General features: G+C 42.8%; 1 protein-coding gene across 3 annotated transcripts; it reads right to left on the reverse strand.

The window, feature by feature from the left end:
- LOC139017266 (tripartite motif-containing protein 5-like) lies at positions 1-22,903 on the reverse strand. Of its 3 annotated transcripts, XM_070425434.1 has the most exons (8): positions 21,338-21,396; positions 14,745-15,223; positions 14,080-14,175; positions 13,199-13,429; positions 4,227-4,249; positions 2,956-3,050; positions 2,653-2,685; positions 1-2,398 (listed from the first exon to the last, which is right to left on the reverse strand). In XM_070425434.1, the coding sequence occupies exons 2-8, from the start codon at positions 15,162-15,164 to the stop codon at positions 1,782-1,784; spliced, it is 1,515 nt and encodes a 504-aa protein (XP_070281535.1). In that variant the 5' UTR covers positions 15,165-15,223; positions 21,338-21,396; the 3' UTR covers positions 1-1,781. The 3 variants fall into 3 exon arrangements, with proteins under 3 accessions (XP_070281535.1, XP_070281533.1, XP_070281534.1); XM_070425432.1 differs by lacking the exon at positions 2,956-3,050 and having other exon boundaries at positions 2,274-2,398; positions 2,653-2,679; XM_070425433.1 differs by lacking the exons at positions 1-2,398; positions 2,653-2,685; positions 2,956-3,050; positions 4,227-4,249 and adding an exon at positions 22,854-22,903 and having other exon boundaries at positions 13,018-13,429; positions 14,745-15,227; positions 21,338-21,407.
- Positions 22,904-24,827: the final 1,924 nt, after the last annotated feature.

The raw sequence follows: 24,827 nt of genomic DNA on the forward strand, positions 1-24,827 counted from the left end.
AAGAAATTATTGAAAATATTCCATGGTTTAATTTTCACAATAATACATCAGGTAAATTTCATATTATTTTAGAAATGTGAAACTGAGTATGTATAATTCAGATTACTTGATCGAGGCTAATATGCAGTAACACCAGACTTATAATAAAATTTTCAGTCACATACACACTCATACACACAGTCTTGTCTATCACTGGCAGAGCTGGAGTACTCTAGACAGGAGCATAGAGATATCTGGGATCTGAAACATGAGACTTCGGAGGCGGTGGTGGCGGGTGGCGGGTGGCGGGTGGCGGTGGGCGATGGGCGGCAGGCAGCAGCAGCAGGAAATAGCAGGAGGTGGTGGTAGGCTGCTGGAGGTGGTGGCAGGAGGATGTGGGAGGCAGCGGGAGGCGGGAGGGAGCCGAGGTGGCAGAGGCGGGAGCAAAGCCCTATTCTTGCAGGAATCTTCCTGCAATGGGCCTCTAGTCCTATATAATAAAAGGGTAATGTGCAACTCAACTGAATGGCAGAACACCCAGTTGCTATGATGCACACTGACCACCAAGGGACAGAAGCTCAAAGCAGGAGCTGCCCCCTGGTGGTCAGTGCACTCCCACACGGAGAGTGCTGCTCAGCCAGAAGCAGGGCTCACAGCTGGAGAGCACAGTGGCAGTGGGAATCTCTCCTGCCTCCACTGCAGGAGGGCGGGAAGGAGTGAGGGGTCCTGGACTGAGAGAGCCCCCGACTGCAAGCAGGATGTCTGACTGCCAGCTTAGCCAGCAGACAGATGTCCCCCCTGGGATCTGACAGAGAGAGGGTGCTGGCTGGGCTGAGGGACCCCTCCCCTCCCCAGTGCAAGAATCTCGTGCACCTGGCCACTAGTTTATGATATTTTGTTATTGCCTGACTGATGTTGCTCAGTGGTTTAACATCGACCCATGCACCAAGAGGTCGCTGGAGCAATTCCCAGTCAGAGCACATTGCCTGGATGCAGGTTCAATCCCCAGTAGGCAACATGCAGGATGCAGCCCTTTGATGTTTCCCTCTCATTAATGTTTCTATCTCTCTCTACCTCTCCCTTCCTCTCTCTCTAAGAAATCAATTAAAACCCCACATTTAATATTTTCTTCTTCACTCCTTGATGAATAACAAACATCATGGGTAAACAGACAGGTCTCTGAGGATTCACTCTGTAGTGAATGACTTCTATTCAAGTCTTCAATAAAAGTTGTTGAAAAGCTTTCCTACATCTTCTCAGTCAAGGGCAGAGGACATGGGATTGTAGAATTTAGTAGAGATGTTACCTCCATACATGTCTTTTATTTTATGAGGCATTAGTCATTTTCCTTGAGATGATAAAACTCAAGATTAGGATTGTCTATGAATCCAAATAAGATTTTGGGCCCTGGCTGGTTTGGCTGAGTGGATGGAGCGTCAGCCTGCGGACTGAGGGGTCCCGGGTTCGATTCCGGTCAAGGGCATGTACCTTGGTTGCGGGCACATCCCCGGTGTGGGACGTGCAGCAGGCAGCTGATCAATGTTTCTCTCTCATCGATGTTTCTAGCTCTCTATCTCTCTCCCTTCCTCTCTGTAGAAAATCAATAAAATATATTTTTTTAAAAAAAGATTTTTGGGAAAATATGACATGAGGCAAATTGTACACCCTATTGATGAATGAAGGGTGTTCAAATTGAAAAAAAAAAAAGAGCATGGAAAAGATGGTGAGAATGTTAAGCTCAACTCATTAGATGCACCCAAGGCAAGAGGCACACCAGAGAAGTGGGTGAAGGTGTAAGAGGTTTAAGAGCCTGGAGAACACAGTGTCATGGGAGCAGTGCATTTCATAGGATTGAAATACGGAAACATTTTCTGAGAAAAGGAACATGAAGAGAATTTATAGATGAGAGACCTATGGTTATTGACATTAAAAAATGAGACAGTGCCAGCATCATAGTCTAGGAAAACTTCAACACGACGGGGAGGAACACTCAGGAACAGGGTTAAGGTCGTGGAGTCAGAGGAGGCAGAATCCACAAAAGCCTTATATTCAGAATGGTTCTGTAGCCCTATAACCCAATAGCCATATTTAGGTTGATATTTAGAGAAAACATGCAGATGTTTTTTACCCTGTATTACAATAACATATTTTCCACCTTGTTTTTCAAAGTCCATCATATTGGAGTCAGGACATTTGTCACCATATACCCCCAAAACCCAGGCATATTTATCTGACACATCCACCTCCCAGTAATGTTTTCCTGATGTGATAGGAGGTGACCCCAGGACACCATAATCCTCATAATAGCCTTTCTGATACAAATAAAGTGTTCTCAAATAAAAAGCAGGCTTCACTTGTCTCCGATCCGCAGAAATGACAATATTTGATTTATCCGTGGGAGGATCCAGGGTCACGTGCACTGTAGAAAAATTATAGGGTTGGTGAGGAATATGATGTATTTGTGACATTGTCAGAGAGGTGTTGAGAATAAAATGAGTGGGGAATGGGGAGAATTTGGTTTGGTTCTTCAAAAGCAGTACACACTGCAGAAATATAATATGTATGTGTGTGGTGGGAGGGAAAATATGGATTTATACATGAGACCTAATAGAAAATGCCAAATACTAAAAGATGAGGACAAGGTGGCTTCATGATATTGTGATTTCTCCTTACCCCAGGAGCGTCGCACATCTGCCAGTTCTGAAATTAGAAAAAATCCATAACATTAAGTATAGGCAAAAGATTCTACATTAACATCTAATTTCTCTCCAAATCAGAGAAAGACTGGGGTCTATGTATAGTAGTACAGGGAAGAATGAGAGGTGAACAAGACAGCTGACTACGCCCCATTGAATACGTCATCAGCATATAATATCTGTCTTCCTTTGTCTCCTCTATCTACACCTAAAACCTGACCTTCAACCCCATAACAAAAATCTCACAGCCACCCATTGCTCTGGCATTCCTCAGCAGTAAAGGCTTCCAGCACCCCTCTCAGGTCAGGAGCTTGAAACACTGTCCTTTGCTTCATGGGGAGAGTTTTTGGCTTCTTCAGAGTGAAGGTCTTAATTCTAGGGATGACAAAATAGATCCACACACCTCTGAATTTTTGTCTCTCCAAAACCACTGATTTTTATCTACTCACCCCAAGGAGTGCTTGAGCCCCCATTCATGGACCCCTCAGAAAGGACAGACTAGACTTCTGACGTTTGCACCAGAAGAAATGTGCTCAATCCACTTTCCCAGTTGACTGCTGTCTGCCCTTGGAAAGGCGCTGACCTCTCAGAATAGTTTATTCCTTTCACAGTGATAAGTATCCTTTCCCTTTCTAACTCCTAAAAATCATATGAAATTATGTGCCATTGTGAATTTCTTTAAAATGTAAAATTTAGTACCGTGAAATAAATTATTATAAGGAAATGTCATGACATGGATGTAGTCTCCCAGCAATATGAAAAGAAAGTGAACATGGCTGTTTATGTCTGAGATATGTCAAGTGTGGGAATATTGCCTGGAGAGGCTGAACACCTTTAAGTTCCACTGCCCTGTAGGGAGGCCTCCAGAACTACATCTGAGATTTCAGTCTTCTGGGAAAAAGGGTAACCCTTGGAAAAGAAGACATTGTAAATATGATACTAATAGTGGTCGGAATTTCATGTACTTGGAAGAGATTAGTGCGGCCAAGTAGGTGTTCAGATTTAGATACAAAGATGATGTCCTTCCATCCTAACTTTAAAATATAGTACAAGATGGATCAATGGTTTTCCCCAAGGTCAAAATATTCCTTGATATTCAAGTCGGCTTTTGGAAAATAAAGAGAACCATATCTTATATTCCCAGAGAAGACATTTAAATATAAAGAAGTTTTCTCAAATTCTGGGTGCCTCTTAGGTAAAGAAGACATGACATTCCCACAGTGAATACATTACCTATGAAATATGGAAATCTGAGTTAGATACAGGCATGAAGAGTGCATGGAATATATGAAGTCAGATGGGCCTGATACTACAACATCTGATGTTTAATTGCTACTAATCCATACTCTGCAACTCCTCCCAAGTAAATTGCCTAAATAAAAGCTGGTTCATTCTCAATAGATGTGGAATACACAAACCATGTGTGAACAGAAATTTAAGATAAAACTACATCTAAATTTGTCTGCCCTGAGCAATATTTTATTCTAACTTTAATGGCTTTAAACTACTTTTTACAGCACAAAAAGACCATCTCTGATCTTCCACACATACCTTTCGATAGTGTCTTTCACATCCTAGGGAGGAAAGAGAAACTATAAGTCATGAAGTAATAAGCTCTTTTCACTAACAAAGCTTCAACACATCTTCCCACTCCCCAACTCCCCACCTGATCTGGTGGGAATAGATATGGTCTTAATGTGAGAGCAAAATAATAGAGACAAGACCCAGGTTAATAATTTTGGAATATTCAAATAGTTGTATGTGTCCCTAAAATATAGAAACAGCTTGACCATTGTGCCAACACAGCTTGAGCTTTCAGTACCTGGAGATGAGACATATTTATGAGAAAAATATGAGGCCCCTGGTATATTCCCATGTCCATAAGACTCCTCATGAGATGATTTCAATATTTCATGGTTTGTTCATTTATTCAACACAAATGTAAAGTGGTGTACTATTTCTTGTCAGGCATTTAGCCATAATTTGTAGAAACAAAGATGAGTAGTGATAGTTTCCTCAAAAATTCACATGGCTTCTGCTTAGTGTACAAGCAAACAAGTGTATTAATGGAGGCATTTCTCAAATGTCTCTTATTTTTCACCCACTATCTATAATTGATCTTATCCACACCCTTAAATTCAAAACACATCTATACTAATAAAAGAGAAACATGGTAATTAGCGTACTAACGCTATCCTTCCCATTGGCTAATCAGCATATCCTTATGCAAATTAACTGTCAGCCAAGATGGCGGCAGGCAGCCATGCACTGAAGCGAACAGGGAGGCTTGCTTGCTCCAGTGAAGGAGGACTCCAACATTCCCCGCCTTTCCCGCCTCTCAGTTGCAACTCTAAGCAACTATGTTGCAAATATAGAAGCTAAACAAAACCCCAGAAACCGGCTTTCAGTCAGCCTGTTTTCAGCCAGCCGAACCGCAACATTGTATCAAATAAAGAAGGTAAAGGCCAGAAACCTGCTTTCAGCAGCGAGGCCTCAGAGCTAAAGCTGGCCCAGAATAGAAAAAAAAAGAAAAGAAAGAAAGGAGCAGTTGGGAGCTTCAGTCACAAGCCAGCCTGAAAACGGCCCTCAGCCCCTCAGCCAGACTGGCCAGGCACCCCAGTGGGGACCCCCACCCTGATCCAGGACACCCTTCAGGGCAAACCAGTCGGCCCCCACCTGTGCACCAGGCCTCTATTCTATATAGTAAAAGGGTAATATGCCTCCCAGCACCAGGATCAGCGGAGCCACGAGGCCTCCCGGCACTGGGATCAGCATGACAGGGTGCAGCACCCAAACCCCCTGATCGCCCTGCGGCTCTGTGTGTGACAGGGGGCAGGGCCACAACCTCCCTATCTGCCCTGCTCTCTTCGTGACAGGGGAAGGCATCCCAACCCCCTGATCAGCCCTGCTCTGTGAGTGACAGGGGGCAGCGCCCCAACCCCCATGGGCCCTGCTCTGTGCATGACAGGGGGTGGCTCCGCAACCTCCCCATCGACCCTGCCTTGAATGTCTCAGGGGGCGGTGCCCCGACCCCCCAATCGGCCCTACCCTGAGTGTGACTGAGGGTGGCATCCCAACCTCCCGATCCGCCCTGCTCTGTGCATGACAGGGGGCGGCGCCCCAACTCCCCAATTGCCCTGTTCTGAGCCTGACCAGGGGCTGCACCTAGGGATTGGGTGTGCCCTCTGCCACCCGGGAGCAGGGCTAAGCCAGCAGGTCGTTATCTCCCGAGGGGTCCCAGACTGAGAGAGGGCACAGGCCGGGCTGGGGGACCCCCCCATCCCCCCCAAGTACACAAATTTTTGTGCACCGGGCCTCTAGTATATTTATAATTTATTTCCAAGTCTTTAATATTACTCAGTTTTGTCTTTTAAATGCAGGTTATTATAATGCTTAGTAAAGAAGCCACAGAAACCAGTAACTTAGGATATTTGCTATGTAACTTACTTTTCAACAAAGAAATTTCCTCCTCTTTTATACACCTTTGTCCATGTTACCAATATCCACTTGGTCAATATTCTAAACACTATAATATTTACTGCATTTTAGGCACTAACAAGACAGCTCATTCCATATTCTTAACTAAGTTCAGTCATCTAATCATATTTATCATCACAGGTTTCTCCCTCTCCCTTTCTTTCTTTCTAAAATCAATAAACACATATTTTTTTTTTAAAAAATCACCACAAGGCTGTTAGAAGGGGCAAAATGAAACTGGCTGGTACCACACGCACAGGTGTAGATTATGAAATGGGACCCCAACTCAGCTTGAGGGGCAGTCCCACACACTGATGTGCCAACGGCAATCAAGGCTCAACTACAAGAAAATACCCACAACCCAAACATTAGACACCCCTAGAGAGCCTGGTTCAGATGAACACAGAAACTGCACCACTGGGCCCCAAGGGAAGCCTGCTACATAAGGCCACTCTGCCAAGGTTGGGAGATGTGGCAGATATACCAAACACATAGAGATAAACATAGGAAGGCAGCCGAATGGGGAGACAAAGAAACATGTCCCAGATGAAAGATCAGGACAAAATTTCCGAAAAATAACTAAACAAAATGGAGGCAAGCAATCTACCAAATGCAGAATTCTAAACACTGGTTATAAGGATGCTCAATGTAATTAGGGAAAGAATAGATTACCTGACTAAGAACTTCAACAAACAGACAGGAAACATAAATAGGAGATACAAAGCATAAAAAACACCCTGTGAGAAATGAAAAATACCAAGAAAAAGAATCTCAAAAGTGGCATGGGAAAAGCAGTTAGTTATCTATAAGGGGGCTCCCTAAGAATCCCAACTAATTGCTCAACTGAAACTTTGCAGGCCAGAAGGAAGTGGCATGATATATTCAAAGTGATGGGAAGCAAAGACCGACAACCTATATTATTCTACCCAGCAAGGCTATTATTTAGAATTGAAGGCGACATAAAGAGCTCCTAGATAAGAAAAAGCTCAAGGAGATAATCACCACCAAATCAGTATTATAAGGAAGGTTAAAGAGACTTAAGAAAAGGAGAAAATAAAAAGCAAAAATGTAAATAAGAAAATCATTATGATGTAGAAGACATGACCAACATTGTAAACCAGCTCCACCTGACAACTAAAGACCCTTTCATCCAATCAATATACACTTCACATTCTTTTCAAATAATATTTTAGTCAATAAAGCCAATGTCAATACATCTAAAAGATTGAAATAATAAAATATATGCTTTCTGATTAGAAAGGAATTAAATTTAAGATACACAACAGAAAGAAAAGTGAAACAATCACCACATGTTTATACATTAAACAGCACCATTTCAAATATTTCAAGGGTTCAGATAAAAATAACAAAGAAAATCTGAAAAAATGTTAAATTGACTCATAATAACAAGGACCAGCAGGTGGAGGGCTAAATGCTTGAGGGCTGACCTATGAACCAGGAGGATGAGGTTCAGTTCCCAGTTAGGGCACACACAAGGGTTGCAGGATCCATCTCCAGTAGGGGGCGTGCTAGAGACAGCCAATAAATGATTGCCTCTCATCATTGATGTTTCTATCTCTCTCTCTCCCTCTCCCTTTCTCTCTGAAATCAATAAAAACAAATAAGTAAATAATCCCAAAGTATGGAATACAGCTAAACCAATGCATTTATAACATTAAAAATTATACGAGAAAAGTCAGTGAAGTCAGTGGTCAAAATTCCTACTTTAAGCCTTGGCTGGTGTAGCTCAGTGAGGAGAGTGTTGGCCCCAGGATCAAAGACTCCCACATTCAATTTCTGGTGAAGGGCATGTACCTGTGTTGCAGGTTTGATCCCTGGCCTCCTTTGGGGTGTGTGCCGGAGGCAACCAATGAATCTGTCTCCCTCACATGATGTCTCTCTTTCTCTCTCTCTCTCTCTCTCTCTCTCTCTCTCTCTCTCTCTCTCTCTCCCTCCCTCCCTCCTCCCCTCCCTCACTCCCTTTTACTCTCTCTAGGAAGTGGAAAAAATATCTTAGGGTGAGGATCAACAAAATAAAACAAGAAATTCTCACTTTAAGAAACTGGAAAAAGAACAATGAATTAAATACAATGTACACACACAAACACATACGCACTCTAATATATGAATGTGCACTTACTTACACACAAAGAAAGGAAACTATATAAGTGAGAATAGAGGGAGAAACCAAGATGGTGGCATAGGTAAACACCGGAGTTTGCTGCCTCGAACAACCACTTCAAAAATACAACTAAAAGACGGAACGGACATCAACCAGAACCACAGGAAGGCTGGCTGAGGAGAGACTCTTCAACTAGAAGGAAAAACAACAGCATTACGAGGCTTAGAGGAGGCGCAGTGTGGAAAATTTAAAGGTACGGTGGTGCGGCGGTGCGTGCGCAAAGCGGGCTGGTGGCTGAGGGCATGGTTGTCGTTTTCAATCAGGAGTGAGTCTCAGACTCTGGGCTACAGATCCGGGCGAGTCTCTAGGGACCCAGACTCAAATGGGAGAAGCGGGACTGTCTGGCTACGGTCCCTCCGAGGTTTGCAGCGGTTGTGGGGACAGAGAGGCAGAGCCCCTGGAGACAGACTGAGAGTAGCTATAGCTGCTCCCTCCCCTCGCCCTGTTGAGCCCGCCCCGCCCAGGCCCTACGCAGAGCCATTTGCCAATCGCCTCAGGCAAAGGCTGGACTAGCGCCTCCCCAGAGGACTGAAGTTTTGCACACAGCTGATTCCTACAGCCAGTCGGCCTGGTGGTCAAATCCCTCTAGTGTTAACTACAACAATTAAGGCTTGGCTAGAACAAGACTGCACACAAAGACCACAAGGGGGTGCACCAAGAAAGCATAAAAGATGCGGAGACAAAAAAACATGACAGAAATGGAGGATATGGAGCTAAGAATCGCAATTTTGAGGGCTTGCTATAAACTTGAGCAGAGCCTCACGAAAACTAATGAGACCCTCGATGCTACGATAGAGAAATTAGAAAGTAAGCATACACGGACTGAAATAAAGAATATTATACCCAATAGCAGACCAGAGGAGCACAAGAATCAAACCAAAGATTTGACAAAAAACACCCAACTGGAAAAGCAAAATGAAAAAAGAATCCGAAAGTGTGAAAATAGTGTAAGGAGCCTCTGGGACAGTTTCAAGCGGAATAATATCAGAATTATTGGGGTGCCAGAAGATGAGAGACAGCAAGATATTGAAAACCTATTTGAAGAAATAATGGCAGAAAACTTCCCCCACCTGGTGAAAGAAATGGACTTACAGGTCCAAGAAGCGCAGAGAACCCCAAACAAAACGAATGCAAAGAGGACCACACCAAGACACATCATAATTAAAATGCCAAGAGCAAAAGACAAAGAGAGAATCTTAAAAGCAGCAAGAGAAAGGGACTCAATTACCTACAAGGGAATACCCATACGACTGTCAGCTGATTTCTCAACAGAAACTTTGCAGGCCAGAAGGGAATGGCAAGAAATATTCAAAGTGCTGAATACCAAGAACCTACAACCAAGATTACTTTATCCAGCAAAGCTATCATTCAGAATTGAAGGTCAGATAAAGAGCTTCACAGACAAGGAAAAGCTAAAGGAGTTCATCACCACTAAACCAGTATTATACGAAATACTGAAAGGTATCCTTTAAGAAGAGGAAGAAGAAAAAGGTAAAGATACAAATTGTGAACAACAAACATGCATCTATCAACAAGTGAATCTAAGAATCAAGTGAATAAATAATCTGATGTACAGAATGAACTGGTGATTATAATGAATCAGGGACATAGAAAGGGAATAGACTGACTATTCTTGGGGGGGGAGGGGAATGGGAGATTCGGGAAGAGACTGGACAAAAATCGTGCACCTATGGATGAGGACAGTGGGTGGGGAGTGAGGGCGGAGGGTGGGGCGGGGAACTGGAAGGAGGGGAGTTATTGGGGGGGGGGGGGGGAACAATCTGAACAATAAAAATTTAATAAAAAAAAAAAAAAGAAAAAAAAATAAGTGAGAATAGAAACCTGTGATATAGAAAGGTTAAAAATAAATAAATAAATAAATAATAACTCAGTCAATTTTATTCTTTTTTTTCAATTAAATCTTTATTGTTCAGATTATTACATTTGTTCCTCTTTTTTCCCCCCATAACTCTCCTCCTCCCAGTTCCCACCCCACCCTTCGCCCTCACTCCCCACCCACTGTCCTCATCCATAGGTGCACAATTTTTGTCCAGTCTCTTCCCGCATCTCCCACACCCTTTTCCCCTCCAAGAATAGTCAGTCCATTCCCTTTCTATGTCCCTGATTCTATGATATTCATCAGTTTATTCTGTTCATCAGATTATTTATTCACTTGATTCTTAGATTCACTTGTTGATATATTCGTATTTGTTGTTCATAATTTGTATCTTTACCTTTTTCTTCTTCTTCCTCTTCTTAAAGGATACCTTTCAGTATTTCATATAATACTGGTTTGGTGGTGATGAACTCCTTTAGCTTTTCCTTATCTGTGAAGCTCTTTATCTGACCTTCAATTCTGAATGATAGCTTTGCTGGATAAAGTAATCTTGGTTGTAGGTTCTTGGTATTCATCACTTTGAATATTTCTTGCCACTCCCTTCTGGCCTGCAAAGTTTCTGTTGAGAAATCAGCTGACAGTCGTATGGGTATTCCCTTGTAGGTAACTGAGTTTCTTTCGCTTGCTGCTTTTAAAATTCTCTCTTTGTCTTTTGCTCTTGGCATTTTAATTATGATGTGTCTTGGTATGGTCCTCTTTGGATTCCTTTTGTTTGGGGTTTTCTGAGCTTCCTGGACTTGGAAGTCTATTTCTTTCACCAGGTAGGGGAAGTTTTCTGTCATTATTTCTTCAAATAGGTTTTCAATATCTTGCTGTCTCTCATCTTCTGGCACCCCTATAATTCTGATGTCGGTACGCTTGAAGTTGTCCCAGAGGCTCCTTACACTATCTTCGTATTTTCGGATTCTTTTTTCATTTTGCTTTTCCGGTTGGGTGTTTTTTGCTTCTTTGCATTTCAAATCTTTGACTTGATTCTTGCGCTCCTCTGGTCTGCTGTTGGGAGTCTGTATAATATTCTTTATTTCAGTCAGTGTATGCTTAGTTTCTAGTTGGTCCTTTATCACACCATCGAGGGTCTCATTAGATTTCTTTTACATCTCATCCAGTTTATCGCCAGACTCTAGAAACCTCTTGAGAGACCTCAAAATGTGGTTTTGAATTCTATATCCAGCAGCCTGCTTTCCTCCGGTTCTGTCCTTTGTGGCCTGTTTCTTTGTCTCGGCATTTTTTTTATGCTTCGCTGTGTCGATAGAGTGGCTTTCTGTGTTAAGTGTCCCAATTACCTGAGGTAGACACTCTTGGTGCACCCCCTTGTGGTCTTTGTACACAGTCTTTTTGTAGTTAAGCCTTGATTGTTGTAGGTAATTACTACTTGACCTCCAGGCCAATTGGCTGTGCGAATCAGCTGTGTCTGCAGTGGGAGAACTACTGTCCCCTAGGGAGGTGCTAATCTAGCCTTTGCCTGAGGCTATCCAGCAAATGCCTCTGTGCAGGGCTTGGGCAGGGCGGGTCCTAGGGGATCTACAGGGCGGGTGGAGCGAGCAGTTATGGCTGCTCTCGGTCCGTCCCCAGGGGCTGTGCCTCTCAGAGTCCCAGCAACCACTGCAAACCTCGAAGAGAAATCTGCCTTCGAGTTCCGACCGAAGCCAGACAGTCCCGCTTCTCCTGTTTGAGTCTGGGTCCCTAGAGACTCGCCCGGATCTGGAGCTCAGAGTCTGAGGCTCCCTCCGGATTGAAACAGACAACCGTGCCCTCAGCCACCAGCCCGCACCACGAGTACCTCCGCATCTTAGTATTTCACTTCCGCACTGCGCCTCCTCTGATTATCGTTATGCTTTCCTCTTTCCTCCTAGTTGTAGAACTTCCACTCAGCCAGACTTCCTGTGGTTCTGGATGATGACCGTTCCGTCTTTTAGTTGTATTTTTGAAGTGGTTGTTCGAGGCAGCAAGCTCCATCGTTAACCTATGCCGCCATCTTGGTTTCTCCAAATTTATTCTTAAAAAATATCAATGAGCCCTGGCTTGTATGGCTCACTAGACAGAGTGTTGCCCTGCAGACTGAAGGGTCCTGGTTTCAATTCCAGTTAAGGGTACATGCCCCAGTTGCAGGCTCGATCTCCAGTAGGGGGCATGCAGGAGGCAGCCGATCAATGATTCTCTCTTATCATTGATGTTTCTATCTCTCTCTCTTTCTGCCTTTCTCTCTAAAATCAATAAATATTTATTAAAAAGCAAACAAACAAACCAAAAAATGTCAATGACCTTGACAAATGATAACTAACTTGACCAAAATAATCACAAAATCAGGAATAAAAGGAGCCATTAGTGTTAGTATTGTAGAAATGAAAAATATTCTAAGAAATAATGACTAATTTCATGCTTATGAATCTGACAAATTAAAATGGACAAATTTCTACAATGATGTACATTACCAAGAACTGACTCAAAAAACATAAAAAATCTGAGAAAACCTAATACAAGTAAAAAAAAATATTTTAAATTTTTCCATTAACATAAAGGCCCAGAGTGAAATGGTTTCACTGGTGAATCTACTGAATAATTAAAAAATAATGCCAATCCTTCACAATTGATTATTCAGAAAGTCCAGAAGGAACAGAAAAATTTCGACTTATTCTAAAACCAAAAACAACAACTCTTGGATCATGGAGAGATACCTGAATAAAGTTCTAGGCTAGATCACAGATACAGGGGCCTACAGAGTACAAGGAATCTTCTCTTCACAGTCAATTTCATACTTTAATTGATACATTAATAAGAACCAGATTTTTCCTTGTTCATGAATTCAACAATTTCAATAACCTCTGAAACAGATGCAAGGAAGGGTCATTGCAAGACCAATGGAACCTCAGTGTCAACCCCACAAACAACATAGGCACACAGCAGAGAAGAAAACTTAGTCTTAATTTTCCTTAAGTTCAGATGCTGGGGCTTATTTCTAAGTCTTACCTGCAGCATCTCTACTGTTGACCCCTGCAACCGATGCTCCAGATCTGAGATGAGATCCCTCAACAACTGCCCTTGCTGGGCCAGCTCACTCTCAGCCTGAGCCAGGTCATCGAGATTCTCTGCCACCTCCTTCTCCAGCCTTTGCAGTTCCTTTTGCTCCTCCCTGGCCAGGATACCTCTCAGTTGTTTAAAACAATCTTGAACACTTTTCAGCTCATTTTCTATTTGATCCTTTAGGAATGAGAAAGAAAGACAGGGGCTCAGGCTATCAGGCAGACTGGGAACCAGAAAAGAAATATTTGATTTAGATGTTCTCAGAGGGAAGAGAGATGGAAGGAGAGGAGCAATTCTTGGGGATGCAGATTTTTCCCATTATTTCATCTTCATCACATTCCAAATTAATGCCATCATGTCTACATTATTGAGGCCAATCCTGAACCAAAATAGGACACTGGGTGTGGCTCAGCTCTCACAGAGCTGCCCAGGACTGTCATGCCTCCATGCATTACTCCTCACCCCACCCCACCCTCAGCCTAAGTTGAGCTCCTGGGACAGAGCCATGAACCATTGGCAATTGTCTTCCCTGGAAGAGTTAAAGGCACACACACACACACACACACACACACACACACACACAGATAAATGAATGTAAAATTCACTACCATCCTAACCAGGTAATAACTAACCTACAAATATCTGCATTATTTTTGTGACATGCTTATTTCCAGCCCTATGCCTACCAGGGAAAGGATAGAGAATGGCTGATCAATGACTCTGGAAATATCAACTGTCAGAAAACAAGAAGGAAGGTGATCCTTGTGACTAAATCCCAAAGTCCTGCCCAGATTATTGGTTAATTACCAGAAAGAGTCTCCTCCTACCTTCTTGGAAGTTCTCTCTTCTTCAAGGTCATCATTCAATTTTTTAGCTTCCTGCTGCTCTGCCCTCAGCCTGTCCAGAGCTGCCTGGAGCTTTTCCTATGGGAGAGGAATCACTTCAGGGTCAAGCTATGGGCTCTCTCCTCATCAGAAGAGAGGTTCAATGGGAATAAATCAGGTTTATCTCTAAAGAAACTGTAAAATGAGCATTAGAATCTGTGATTTGATGGAAACGTGAAGTGGTTATGTGTTCTTTAAGACTCAGATGATAGAAGTCACCATTACCATGTAAAGAGAAGACTGGTTCTCTTTGCCTAGAAGAAAACACTTGATCCTGTAGTAAGGAAAGAACCTAGGTTTCCATCCACCCAGCTGCCCAGTTAACCCTCGTGTCTAAAGGGATGATGACAGCTTTGCTTGTGCACTAAACCTCTACCTATTAGCACAAGGTCTGAAAATACCTACTCTCCTTTACAGTCTGCTCACAATTTGTAATTGTGTGGGATGTATAGAAATGTCCTTCAGGCCTTGGAAGGTGAACATAGGAAGAAAAGTGATCACAGGCCTCAGGATTGTGGTGGCAAGATAATTACAGTCAAATACAAAAGTTGAGGTTTCCCATCAAGTGCTATTTTCTGCCCTGTCTTTCTTCCACCCTGGTCTCTTACCTTGTACTCCTGGGCAATCTCCTCCATGAGGAAGGTGTGGTGACCACGGTGCTCTTGGGACCGCTCGCAAAGCCAGCAAATGATCTTCCCATGCTCCTGGCAGAAGAGCAGGAGTTTCTCTCCATGGCGCACACAGAGATCTCTCTTTTGCTCCTCCTGTGGGCTCAACTTGACCTCCCTAAGCGCCTCCACAATGTTGGCTACATGTCGATTGGGACGCATGTTCTCAGGCTGGTAACTGATCCTGCACACAGGGCAGCTGCTCTCTCCTTGGCAGATCATGGACTCCCTGTTGTTTGCAGTGATGCAGGCTTGGCAAAATGTGTGCCCACAGTCCAGGCTCATGGGTTCTGTTAGCAGCTCCAGGCAGATGGGGCATGTTACCTCCTCCTTTATGTTCATCAGGATTCCTGAAGCCATCGTAGCTGCTCCCCTGCTCCTATCTGTTCTGATCTGAGGCTTCTGTTGCTCACTGACCTCTGCCTTATTGGAAAGATTAAAAGGGGTAGAGTAAGAATGGTAGGAATAAATGTTGCTAATTGTGTAGAAATGAAGGATGGGCAAGAACAGATATAAAAGGATAAAAAAGAAAGGTAGAGACACAAGGCAAGGAGCATGGATACCTGGTAAAAAAGGCTATTTATAACAATATTAGAGGTCCGGTGGACAAAATTCGTACCCGGAGGGTGGGGTGGGGGGAGGCGGTTCCCCAACCTGGCCTTCACCCTTTCGCAATGTGGGACCCCTCTCACAATCTGGGACTGCTAGCTCCTAACTGCTCGGGCTTGCCTGCCTGATCACCCCTAACCTCTCTGCCTGCCTGGCTCATTGCCCCTAGACATTCACCTGCCCGCCTGACCACCCCTAACCACCCTGCCTGCCTGACTGATGCCTCTAACTGCTCACCTGCCTGCCTGATCACCCCTAACCACTCTACCTGCCTGTCTGAGTAACCCTAACTGCTTGCCTGCCTGGCTTATCGCCCCTAACCGCCTCTGCCTCAGTCCCTGCTGCTGCAGCTTCATCTGAAAAGATGTCCAGAAGGACGTAACTACCTCCATATTACGCTTTTATTATTATAGATAACTTATTTTATTTTTTTTGTTAATCCTCACTCGAGAATATTTTTGCCATTGATTTTTATATTTTTTGTGTGTGCACCCCCTTTTCCCCCAGGCGTGCCCCTGCACTCCTGGCCCTGTGCACCCTCTGGGAAGCTGGCGTGCAACTCCGTCTCTGATTTTTAGACAGAGTAGAAGTGAGGGAGGGGATGAGAGAGAAAGAGAGAGAGAGAGAGATGAATGTGAGAGAGACACAACAATTGTTTGTCTGATACAGGTACCCATATCTGGGTGGTGATCAAACCTGCAACCATGTAAGTGTCCTTGACCTTTCCATGCACCAGCCAACATTGTAACCACTGAGAAATTCCAGCCAGGCACATAAGAATTTTAAATACTTTTATTTACTCTGACATAACAAATTTCATTTTTATCAGTGCAATGGTTGCTATTGCCCTTTACCTTTACTAAACCAAAGGACGACCTGAGGCCTTTTTACAAAGAAAATATGTTTGTGTGACCCAGCATCTCTCCTGCTTAATCTTTCCTATGACAAACACATCCTCAAACAACATTTGGGTCTCGGCTTTTATACCTGCTCTTCTCTCATCAGACAATGCTGCCCTGGTATCAGTAGGACTCACTATCATCCTTCAGCTAACAATCTTCTTCCATGTTCCTAAATCAGAAAGACCTGCTCTGACTTGCTTATTTATAGTGTAACTACTGACATCATTTGCTGTATGTTTGAAAAAATTTCTCTCATTATTATGACACTAGAGGCCAAGTTCATGAAATTTGTGCATGGGTAGGGTCTCTAGGCCAGGCTGGCAATCAGGGCCAATCGGAGCCTTCCTGCTGCTGGCTGCCAGGCAGGGCCTTCCTTTGTTCCATGCGGCCCCCTGGTGGTCAGCGCACGTCATAGCGAACAATCGAACTCCTGGTGTCCCAGTTTAACTCCTGAGGGGACACTTTGCACATTAGGCTTTAATATATATACACTAGTAGCCCAGTGCATGAAATTCCTGCACATTAAAAGGGAATTAATTAGTGGAAATATTTTTATATTGCTATTTTCCCTTTCTCTATAATAGAAGTGTGAGAGATGAAAGGAAATTAGTAAAATGTATATGAAAATAATATATAAATTTATTAATAAATAAACAGTAACAAAAGGATATAACAACAATAGAGGCATTATATAAAAACTACAAAAACGTTATGAAAACAACAAAAACATGATATGTAAACAACAAAAACATGATATGAAAACAACAAAAACATGATATAAAAACAACAGTGATGCAAACAATGACTGATAAAGTGATTAAACTTATTCTAATATCTCCCTGTACACCACATTAAGAGTGAAAACACTTTCAGAGTGCTTGACTAATTTCCCTTATGCTGAAGTATTTAGAACTTTAACACCACATGCTCTTCCAACTCTAGAGAAAGCAACATATAGCTGACCATGTGCAAAAACGGATTCAGGTAGGAATATGCCTACTGTGTCTAGAGTTTTTCCTTGTGATTTATTAATAGCCATCACAAATGCTGGTATCACGGGACACAGTCGTTGAATCAATTAAAATGGGAGGCCAGTGTCAGATGGGGACAAATTAATTCTTGGAATCAGAACAACCTCTCCCTCTGCAGATCCTGTTAATACTTCAGCTTTGATAATGTTAGGTAGTAATCTTTTGATAATAAATCTGGTACCATTACAAAGACCCCATTTACTATTGAGATTTCTCAATAGCATTATGATTGCACTCACTTTCAATTTTAATTTATGACACGGCATTCCCGAAGGAGTAATACTATTAAGAAATTTGATGGGAAAATTATCCTTTTCAGCATCATCTGTGGAATCAATGGAATCATCACTCAAATATGTGTGAAAATCTCCATTGAGTATATCCAAAATTTCTTCATTTAATTTTTGAACATGCTCATTTTTTGGACAAAATATTGCACGTTTAGATATATTATTAATATTATCTATAGATATAGTATTTCCAAATAGTAGGTTTGGAAATAGTAGCTTCAATAATATGTACATTACAAATCATTTCACAGGAGATGTCAATAATATCCATTCCTAAATGAAAACTGCTGTCAAGTTTGCCATCTCCAAGTTTTACTAACCATCCACTATAAGCAGAATCCTCTGATGTCATATTTGTTGTAAGAGACAACTTTCTGAAACATCCCCAAACACTGCAGTACTTTAAATTCGTTTGTATTATGGCCGATCCCATAGCATGCGGCACAATACTGAGATATTGTCGAAAATCCCCTCCAAGAAGAACTTTCCCACCAAATACAACATACAAATTTCTCTTAGTAATCTGTCTATGGCGTTTATAGCATGACTGGATGCCATGGTGCATTCATCAATAATGGGAGGTTGGGCTTTTTTAATAGTTTTAGCAACTTCAATGTTTATATTGAGTCTAGAAATTTAAGTTTCATTTAGTGGAATGGGTAATTTATATTGTGAATGAAAGGTGCTTCCACTGAGAAGTAAATTTGCAGCAATTCCTGTAGACGCTGTGGGTAAAACTTTACTACCACGACCTCTAATATAATATATTAAAACTTTATGAAGATATGCCTCCACACTCTGAGGGCCGGTTCCTGCCTCAAACTTCATCCTCCTGGGAAACAACTTGGGGAGGGCAAAGCTCTGGCTAAGAGGACCCAGGACTCAGTGTGTCCATGCTCCGAGGGCAAGTTCCTGCCTGAAACCTCGCCGCCCTCACAGGAAACAGCTTGGGGAGGGTGCAGCCGTTTCCAACACAACCCCTGCAGGACTGACTTCCTCCCGGTTGGTTGAGCCTCGGTCGTGATGTTACACCCAGGGTTTTTATATAAATAGATAATATGTGACAATGTGTTTGTGTAAATGGCAAGAGCAAACCCTTTGTCAGATGTGTACATAAAGTTAGTAAGTGACTTACAAAGGCCATTTATTTTCAATACAGAGTTGCAATGATCCTAATGTATTCAGGGTCCCCCTTCCTACCTTACATGGTTCATCAAAGATGAAATAGGTAACTTAGGAGGTTCTGGGGAGTTTTGTTGGATAAATACTAAAATTTCACATTTGCCTGGAAATATGCCAAGGACATTGACAGGAGCCTAATGGTGTGTATGCATATTGATGATGGGGAGGGAGATAGCATAAAGATACTCATAGGATCACCCAAGTCACATATCTGAAAAAATAGAAACATGGATGAAGTAAATATCAGTCTTGCAAAAGAAATCTCAAAATATTAGGCAAGATCATTCAACTAATTTTTCATCACTATGAATTACATGCTAACAACTAAACTAATACCCACAAACACCGAAATGAGTTTAAACAGACAGTTTAAACCTCTGTGACCCTGACATCGACCGGGAAAGTAACAGTAAATTAAGTCATTCATATATATATATATATATATATATATATATATATATATATATATACAAGCTGATGTGAAAAACACTACTAGAGAGATGTGCATGTTGTTGGGAAATCAAATTATTGGGACATCTAAAGGGTTGTCCAAAAATTCAAACTTAAATACCTAAGGGTTGAACTGAAACCTGAGGAAGATGAAGAAAATAAGGCATATGGGAGAGAAAAAACAATTTATTAGGTAAAGGAAATGACCTGTTCATTGAAGATGCACCACATTGTCTGAGATGGAAAATGCCAGTGTGGCTCGTGTGAGAAAACTGCTAGGCCTTTGGCATCACATGAGCCTGCAGTGACCTATGGCACTTAGTGAATTAGGTAACGTTTAGGAACACTTTGCCAAGAGCAAAAGTAATCACCAGTGTTGGGCTGTGGAGTAATCGATGGATCCAGTGGGGAATTGGGAAGATGAGTAGGATGCGCTTACAGTTGCCCAGGGGAGAGATGATGATAGCTTTCAGGACAAGAAGATGAAGGACATGGAGAGCAGGTGATGAGTGAGATATAGGATGAGGTAAGAGGAAAGGATTGGAAGTTAGATTAGATTATAGAGAACAAAAGGTTAACATCAGGCCTGGGTTCTTTCTTCCTATAACGGTAATATTGGATAAGACTTCTAATAAGTTTTTTTGTTTTTCTTCTCTGGAAAACTCATGAGGCCATAATAAAGTGGAAGATCAGCTTCCTTACTAGGCAGAATTGTTGATAGCAAAATTAGCCTGATGTGGAAAGTGCATTTGGATTTAGGAGGATTTCATATAGACCTCAAATGCCAGTTAATATGCTTAGATTTCATTTTTCATAAGGGGATCGTGACTTTTATAAGCCACCTGTGTATCTTTATAGCCCTTGGATGCTATGCCTCCGGGCTTTCACAAGGTAATTTGTACTCTAGCTCTAGGCTTACATAAACTTTCGTGGTTTCACACACATCTCCTAAGTCTGTTTTCTTAAAAGGGTGAAATAACAGAAATAAAGTACCTTCCATAGCACTGTGAAGAACGCCACTAATAGCTTCCCTAAGGCAGCCAATGTCAGCATGCCCTGCCTCCTGTCCTATATCTCCAGCTCAGCAAAGTGACCCTGACAGCTTATATCTCACAGGTCACAACATGGTAATGACCATCCAAATTGGAGATGATGCTGATGGTCATTCAAAGAGGTGTGGACAAAAAGGACCACATGCTAACCTGACGAGCTCAGTGTGGTAATCTTGCAAATTCAGAGACCTAAAGTAACCACAAAGAATGGTCTGAAATTAAAAGTTTTTAAACTAAAAGAGCAGTTTAGGTGGGTAGTCATGTCCTAGGCTGGTATTTTCTGTGATAAAGTCAATATTAACTTTAACTGAGCCTTCTAGTGTCCTTTTGCATCTATGATAACATATCAAAGGTCCTCAAACTTTTTAAACAGGGGGCCAGTTCACTGTCTCTCAGACATTCCACACATGTGCACTGCGGGCCCGGGACGAGTCGGCTGCTAAGAAGGACAGGCAGCGAGGGAAAAACACCCGGCGGGCCGGAGAAATGATTTCGGCGGGCCGCATGTGGCCCGTGGGCCGTAGTTTGAGGACCTCTGCAACATATAGTTAGAATGTCCAGTTAATTTTCCTTTTTTTTTTTCTGGACCCCTCAAAGCACATGCACCACTGTATGGAGACCATAAATACCCTCATTGTTATTGAGCTAATTGTTGACTATTAATTATCCTACACCCACCTAAGTAAAAGAAGAATGTGTCTATCATTTTACTTTTTATCCAATCCCAGAGGTTCCATACCCTCCTCTCTTTGCTTTCTTCTGCCTCAGCCTCCCCAATCTATCACCAATGGATTTCATGTAACACACTTATATCTTCTCTTTTGATTCTAATGTATAATACAAGGTGCAAAACTGCCATTCTCTGGAGCATTATGTCAATCCATTGAGAATCTGCTTCCAGCCATTGTGGACAGATTGGCTTAAATAAACACACAAAACTTCCTCATAGGTTTGAATGTTCCTTAAGTTACCAGAGGGTATCACGGAGTGGAAACACAGTGATGCTCATTCTCCCACCTGGACTCGGTAAGGCCCGTGGCTACAGTCGGGGATCAGGAGCTCTCTCAGGAACTTCAGGTAAATGGGACTAGGAAGCAAAAATGAAAGAAAAGGTCTCAGTAGATATTCACGTCTTGATGGTTGCCAAAGTTTGATGGTAAAAGAAAGATCTGAAGCATCAGTTAATAAATTTTCCCTTTGCTCTGCTCTCTGAAGGGAAAAATTATAAAGGCTGCATAGAGAGGAATTTAGATCCACTAACACTGTCTCCTAGTGCCACGGTCATCATACATGAAGGGAACCTGATGAGGAATGAGGCTGAAGGTTTACAGACGTGTATTCCAGCTGGTGGTCCAGATACTGAAAACAGTCCAGAGGTCACATGCATGCAGGATCAGGGATAGACATTGTTTCAGGGTAGATATCACTTAATATCTATCCCTGGTTTATGATTCCAGCATTTATGATCCAAACTTGAGGTAGGAACCTCCAATTATTTTGCATCTCATCCATGAGCCAACCAATCCTGAGACCTACCAGGAGCCAGGAGAGGAGGGAGGAGCAGAGCATGCATTCTGCTTGGGGCTGCAGAATTTATTTTTATGGTGGGGCTACAAGGAGCTAAGGTCAAAGCAGCTGCTGCCACAGGACACAGAAGAGGAAAGTGCAGAGGAGCTTGAATTCTCACACATGGAGTCTGACCCAGCACTACCTAAGCAGTGACCAGGGCTGCACAGCAGGCAGGCAGATAGATATGGGAACAGGAGTGGTGTCTGTGCTGGAAGGATATCACATATGTGAAGCCCATCCTTGAGGACTTAGGGCTTTGTGCCCCACATGAGGCTCTCTGGGCACCTGCACCAGAAACCTGAACCCACAGAGTGTCTGCCTTCAAAAGGAATAAGGCTTGTGCCCAGAAGAACCCTAGGGGTGTAGGGTACAGGAAATTCCTCTTTGAAAGGGCAGGTGCACGGGACTTAAAAGTCTTATAGGACTTGCTCCATGACCCGCACAAAAGTAGGTTTGAGAGGTGCCTAGACCAAGTGCAAAGGAAATCCTTCTCCTGCAGGAGGAGTGGAAGCCTGTTGGACTCTCACCTGAGGCTGAGATCTGGGGAATGGAGGCGACATTGGTGCTCCACCCACTTCCTTATGAGATCAGGCTGCAAGTCTCTCTAACCAGTCAGTGCTCCTCGGTGTGCCCGCCCCATTGCTCTGCTGCAGCCCCGCCCACAGAGCTGACTGCGGAAAGCTAGGCTCCAACCCCCTCCCAGGGGCATCACCCTTGCCCCACCTTCAGGAAGCTACTGGATTGGCCTCTGACAGACACCAAGGCCCCGCCCCAGCTATTTGGCCCCAGGCTCTGGTGTGGGGTTGGGAGGGGATTCGTTTTTCGAGCCCAGAGGTCTGCAATAATGAAAGACATGGTTGTTGGAAGACTAGCAACTCCCCTCCCCCCAGTCCCCGCCCCAGACAAGGCACAGAGACCAGAGCAAAACTCACCCCCATTTTTCCAGGGAAAAAGGCCTACTCACTTGTGGAGTTTCAGCGTGAGGGGCAAACGCGTTGATAATTCACTCTCCAAACCAGCTGCAGGAGGAGCACAGTGAAAATGAAAGTTAAATTCTCAGGGGAGGGGCAGGAAAGGGAAAAAATCTATGGACCAATGAGCTGCTTTCACAAGGACCTCAGGGAAATACCAGCCCTTTGTGCCTTAGCTCAGAGGGGCCAGTGACTACATTCTTAATCCTATCTCAGTTCTGCTCCCTGAAGCTGTTCTCATGGCTCTCACAGTAATTCATCCTCTGGAGAACTAGGCTGACCTGAGCTGTGACTGTCACACACATCACCCTCATCTTGTTCCCTTAGGGATGAGGTATCATGAGGAGGGAATGAAATACCTCCTTTACCACAGGGAGGACCCTCCCTGAAGGCCCACCTGAGGCAGTGATCCTGGCAGCTCTCCCCTGTCCTGTCCCTACCAGCTAAGCCAAGTGACCCTGGCCAACTTGTGTCCTGGACGTCCTGTGAGAGGGAACAAATCTGAAGTTACCTCAGGTGGTCAGCCAGGGGGGCTATCACAGATGGTAGCACCGTGATGCTGGCTTTCAGAACCTGGATTCAATAAGGACAGGATGACGCGATCAAACTACATGAAGTGTCATTTTGGGGCAATGTTTTCTAATACCATTTAACATATAATCTTTATAGTCTTAACATAATAGAAATGAAACAGGATGATGATTTTCTCTCTCGCCGTAAGTTAAGGAAAAAAAGGGTGGTGAGAAGGGAAACGGAGAGAAGGAGCTTTTGTGGACTCTAAAAGAGTTATCACTTACAGTAGTAAGGAAAAGAAAGAGAATAAAAGTCCTCAGGAGTTGGCTGCACAGCTGCGGAAAAGTGAAAGTAAAATGGCACTAGCTGTTAATCAGGCGTTAGGTCTGAGCCTCCACCCCCCTCCTGAGGACACAAAGAGCTGCTAATGCTCAATACCCTCAAGGGTTACATATATTATTAATTATAATATTATTATATATAATTATATATTATTAATTTTTATATATTAATTAATATATAATCAATTTATGCAGGTTATAAATTAATTCCATATAACTGGAATGCAATAGCTAAGGCAGTATTAGCCCCAGGTCAATATCTGCAATTTAAGTCCTGGTGGTGGGAAGAAGCCAGGAGAGTGGCGATGATTAATGCCCAACAAAATCCACCTAGATCTAATTTTGACCAGTTAACAGGAACTGGGACACATATTAGCTTACAGCAACAGGTACTGTTAGAGGATGCTATTATTACACAGATTAGAGCTTGTTGCTTAAAGGCTTAGTCAAAAATGGAGTAGGCTGGCACCCTGGCCCAATCATTTTCTAAAGTTATACAAATAATACTAATATAATAATAATAATAATCTTATTAAAATCTTATATAAATAATTAATAATAATAATAATTTTCTTGCTGATGCATTAAAAACTGCAATTCCCATCCTGTTAAATGCTATGGATGTGGGAAAGTGGGACATATGAAAAAGGATTGTCTGAAGGTAAGGGTCCCACAAGGGAAAGCTAAACATGCTCCTGGAGTTATTAATACAGATTATAAAGGAGAAATATTAGTTATAATATCTGCTAGTATTAAGGCTGGAGAAAAAATGGCACAGTTATTATTACTTCCCTATAAACAAATAGGGCATACAGCACCAGTTAAGCGAACTGGGGGATTTAGTAGCACAGGAAAAAAAGGTTTTTTAGCATACAGTCTTAGGAGGCCAAAGACCTCAATTTTTACAGTAATGTTCCCGGAGGGAATAAAAATTATCAGCCTGGTGGATTCTGGGGCTGATGTAACTGTAATTTCTACTGTACATTAGCCTCAATTTGTCTGGTGCACAAGGTGAATGCAACCTTTACAGGTTGTAAACCTCACTGAAATTTTACAAAGCTCTAATGAGATATCCATTGGCAATTATCAGATGATTGGCAGAGAGCCTTTAGT

This window comes from Myotis yumanensis, unplaced genomic scaffold, assembly GCF_028538775.1.
Source record: "Myotis yumanensis isolate MYYU_CA2020_CCGP unplaced genomic scaffold, mMyoYum1.0.hap1 SCAF_10, whole genome shotgun sequence".
Classification (NCBI taxonomy): Eukaryota; Metazoa; Chordata; class Mammalia; order Chiroptera; family Vespertilionidae; genus Myotis; species Myotis yumanensis.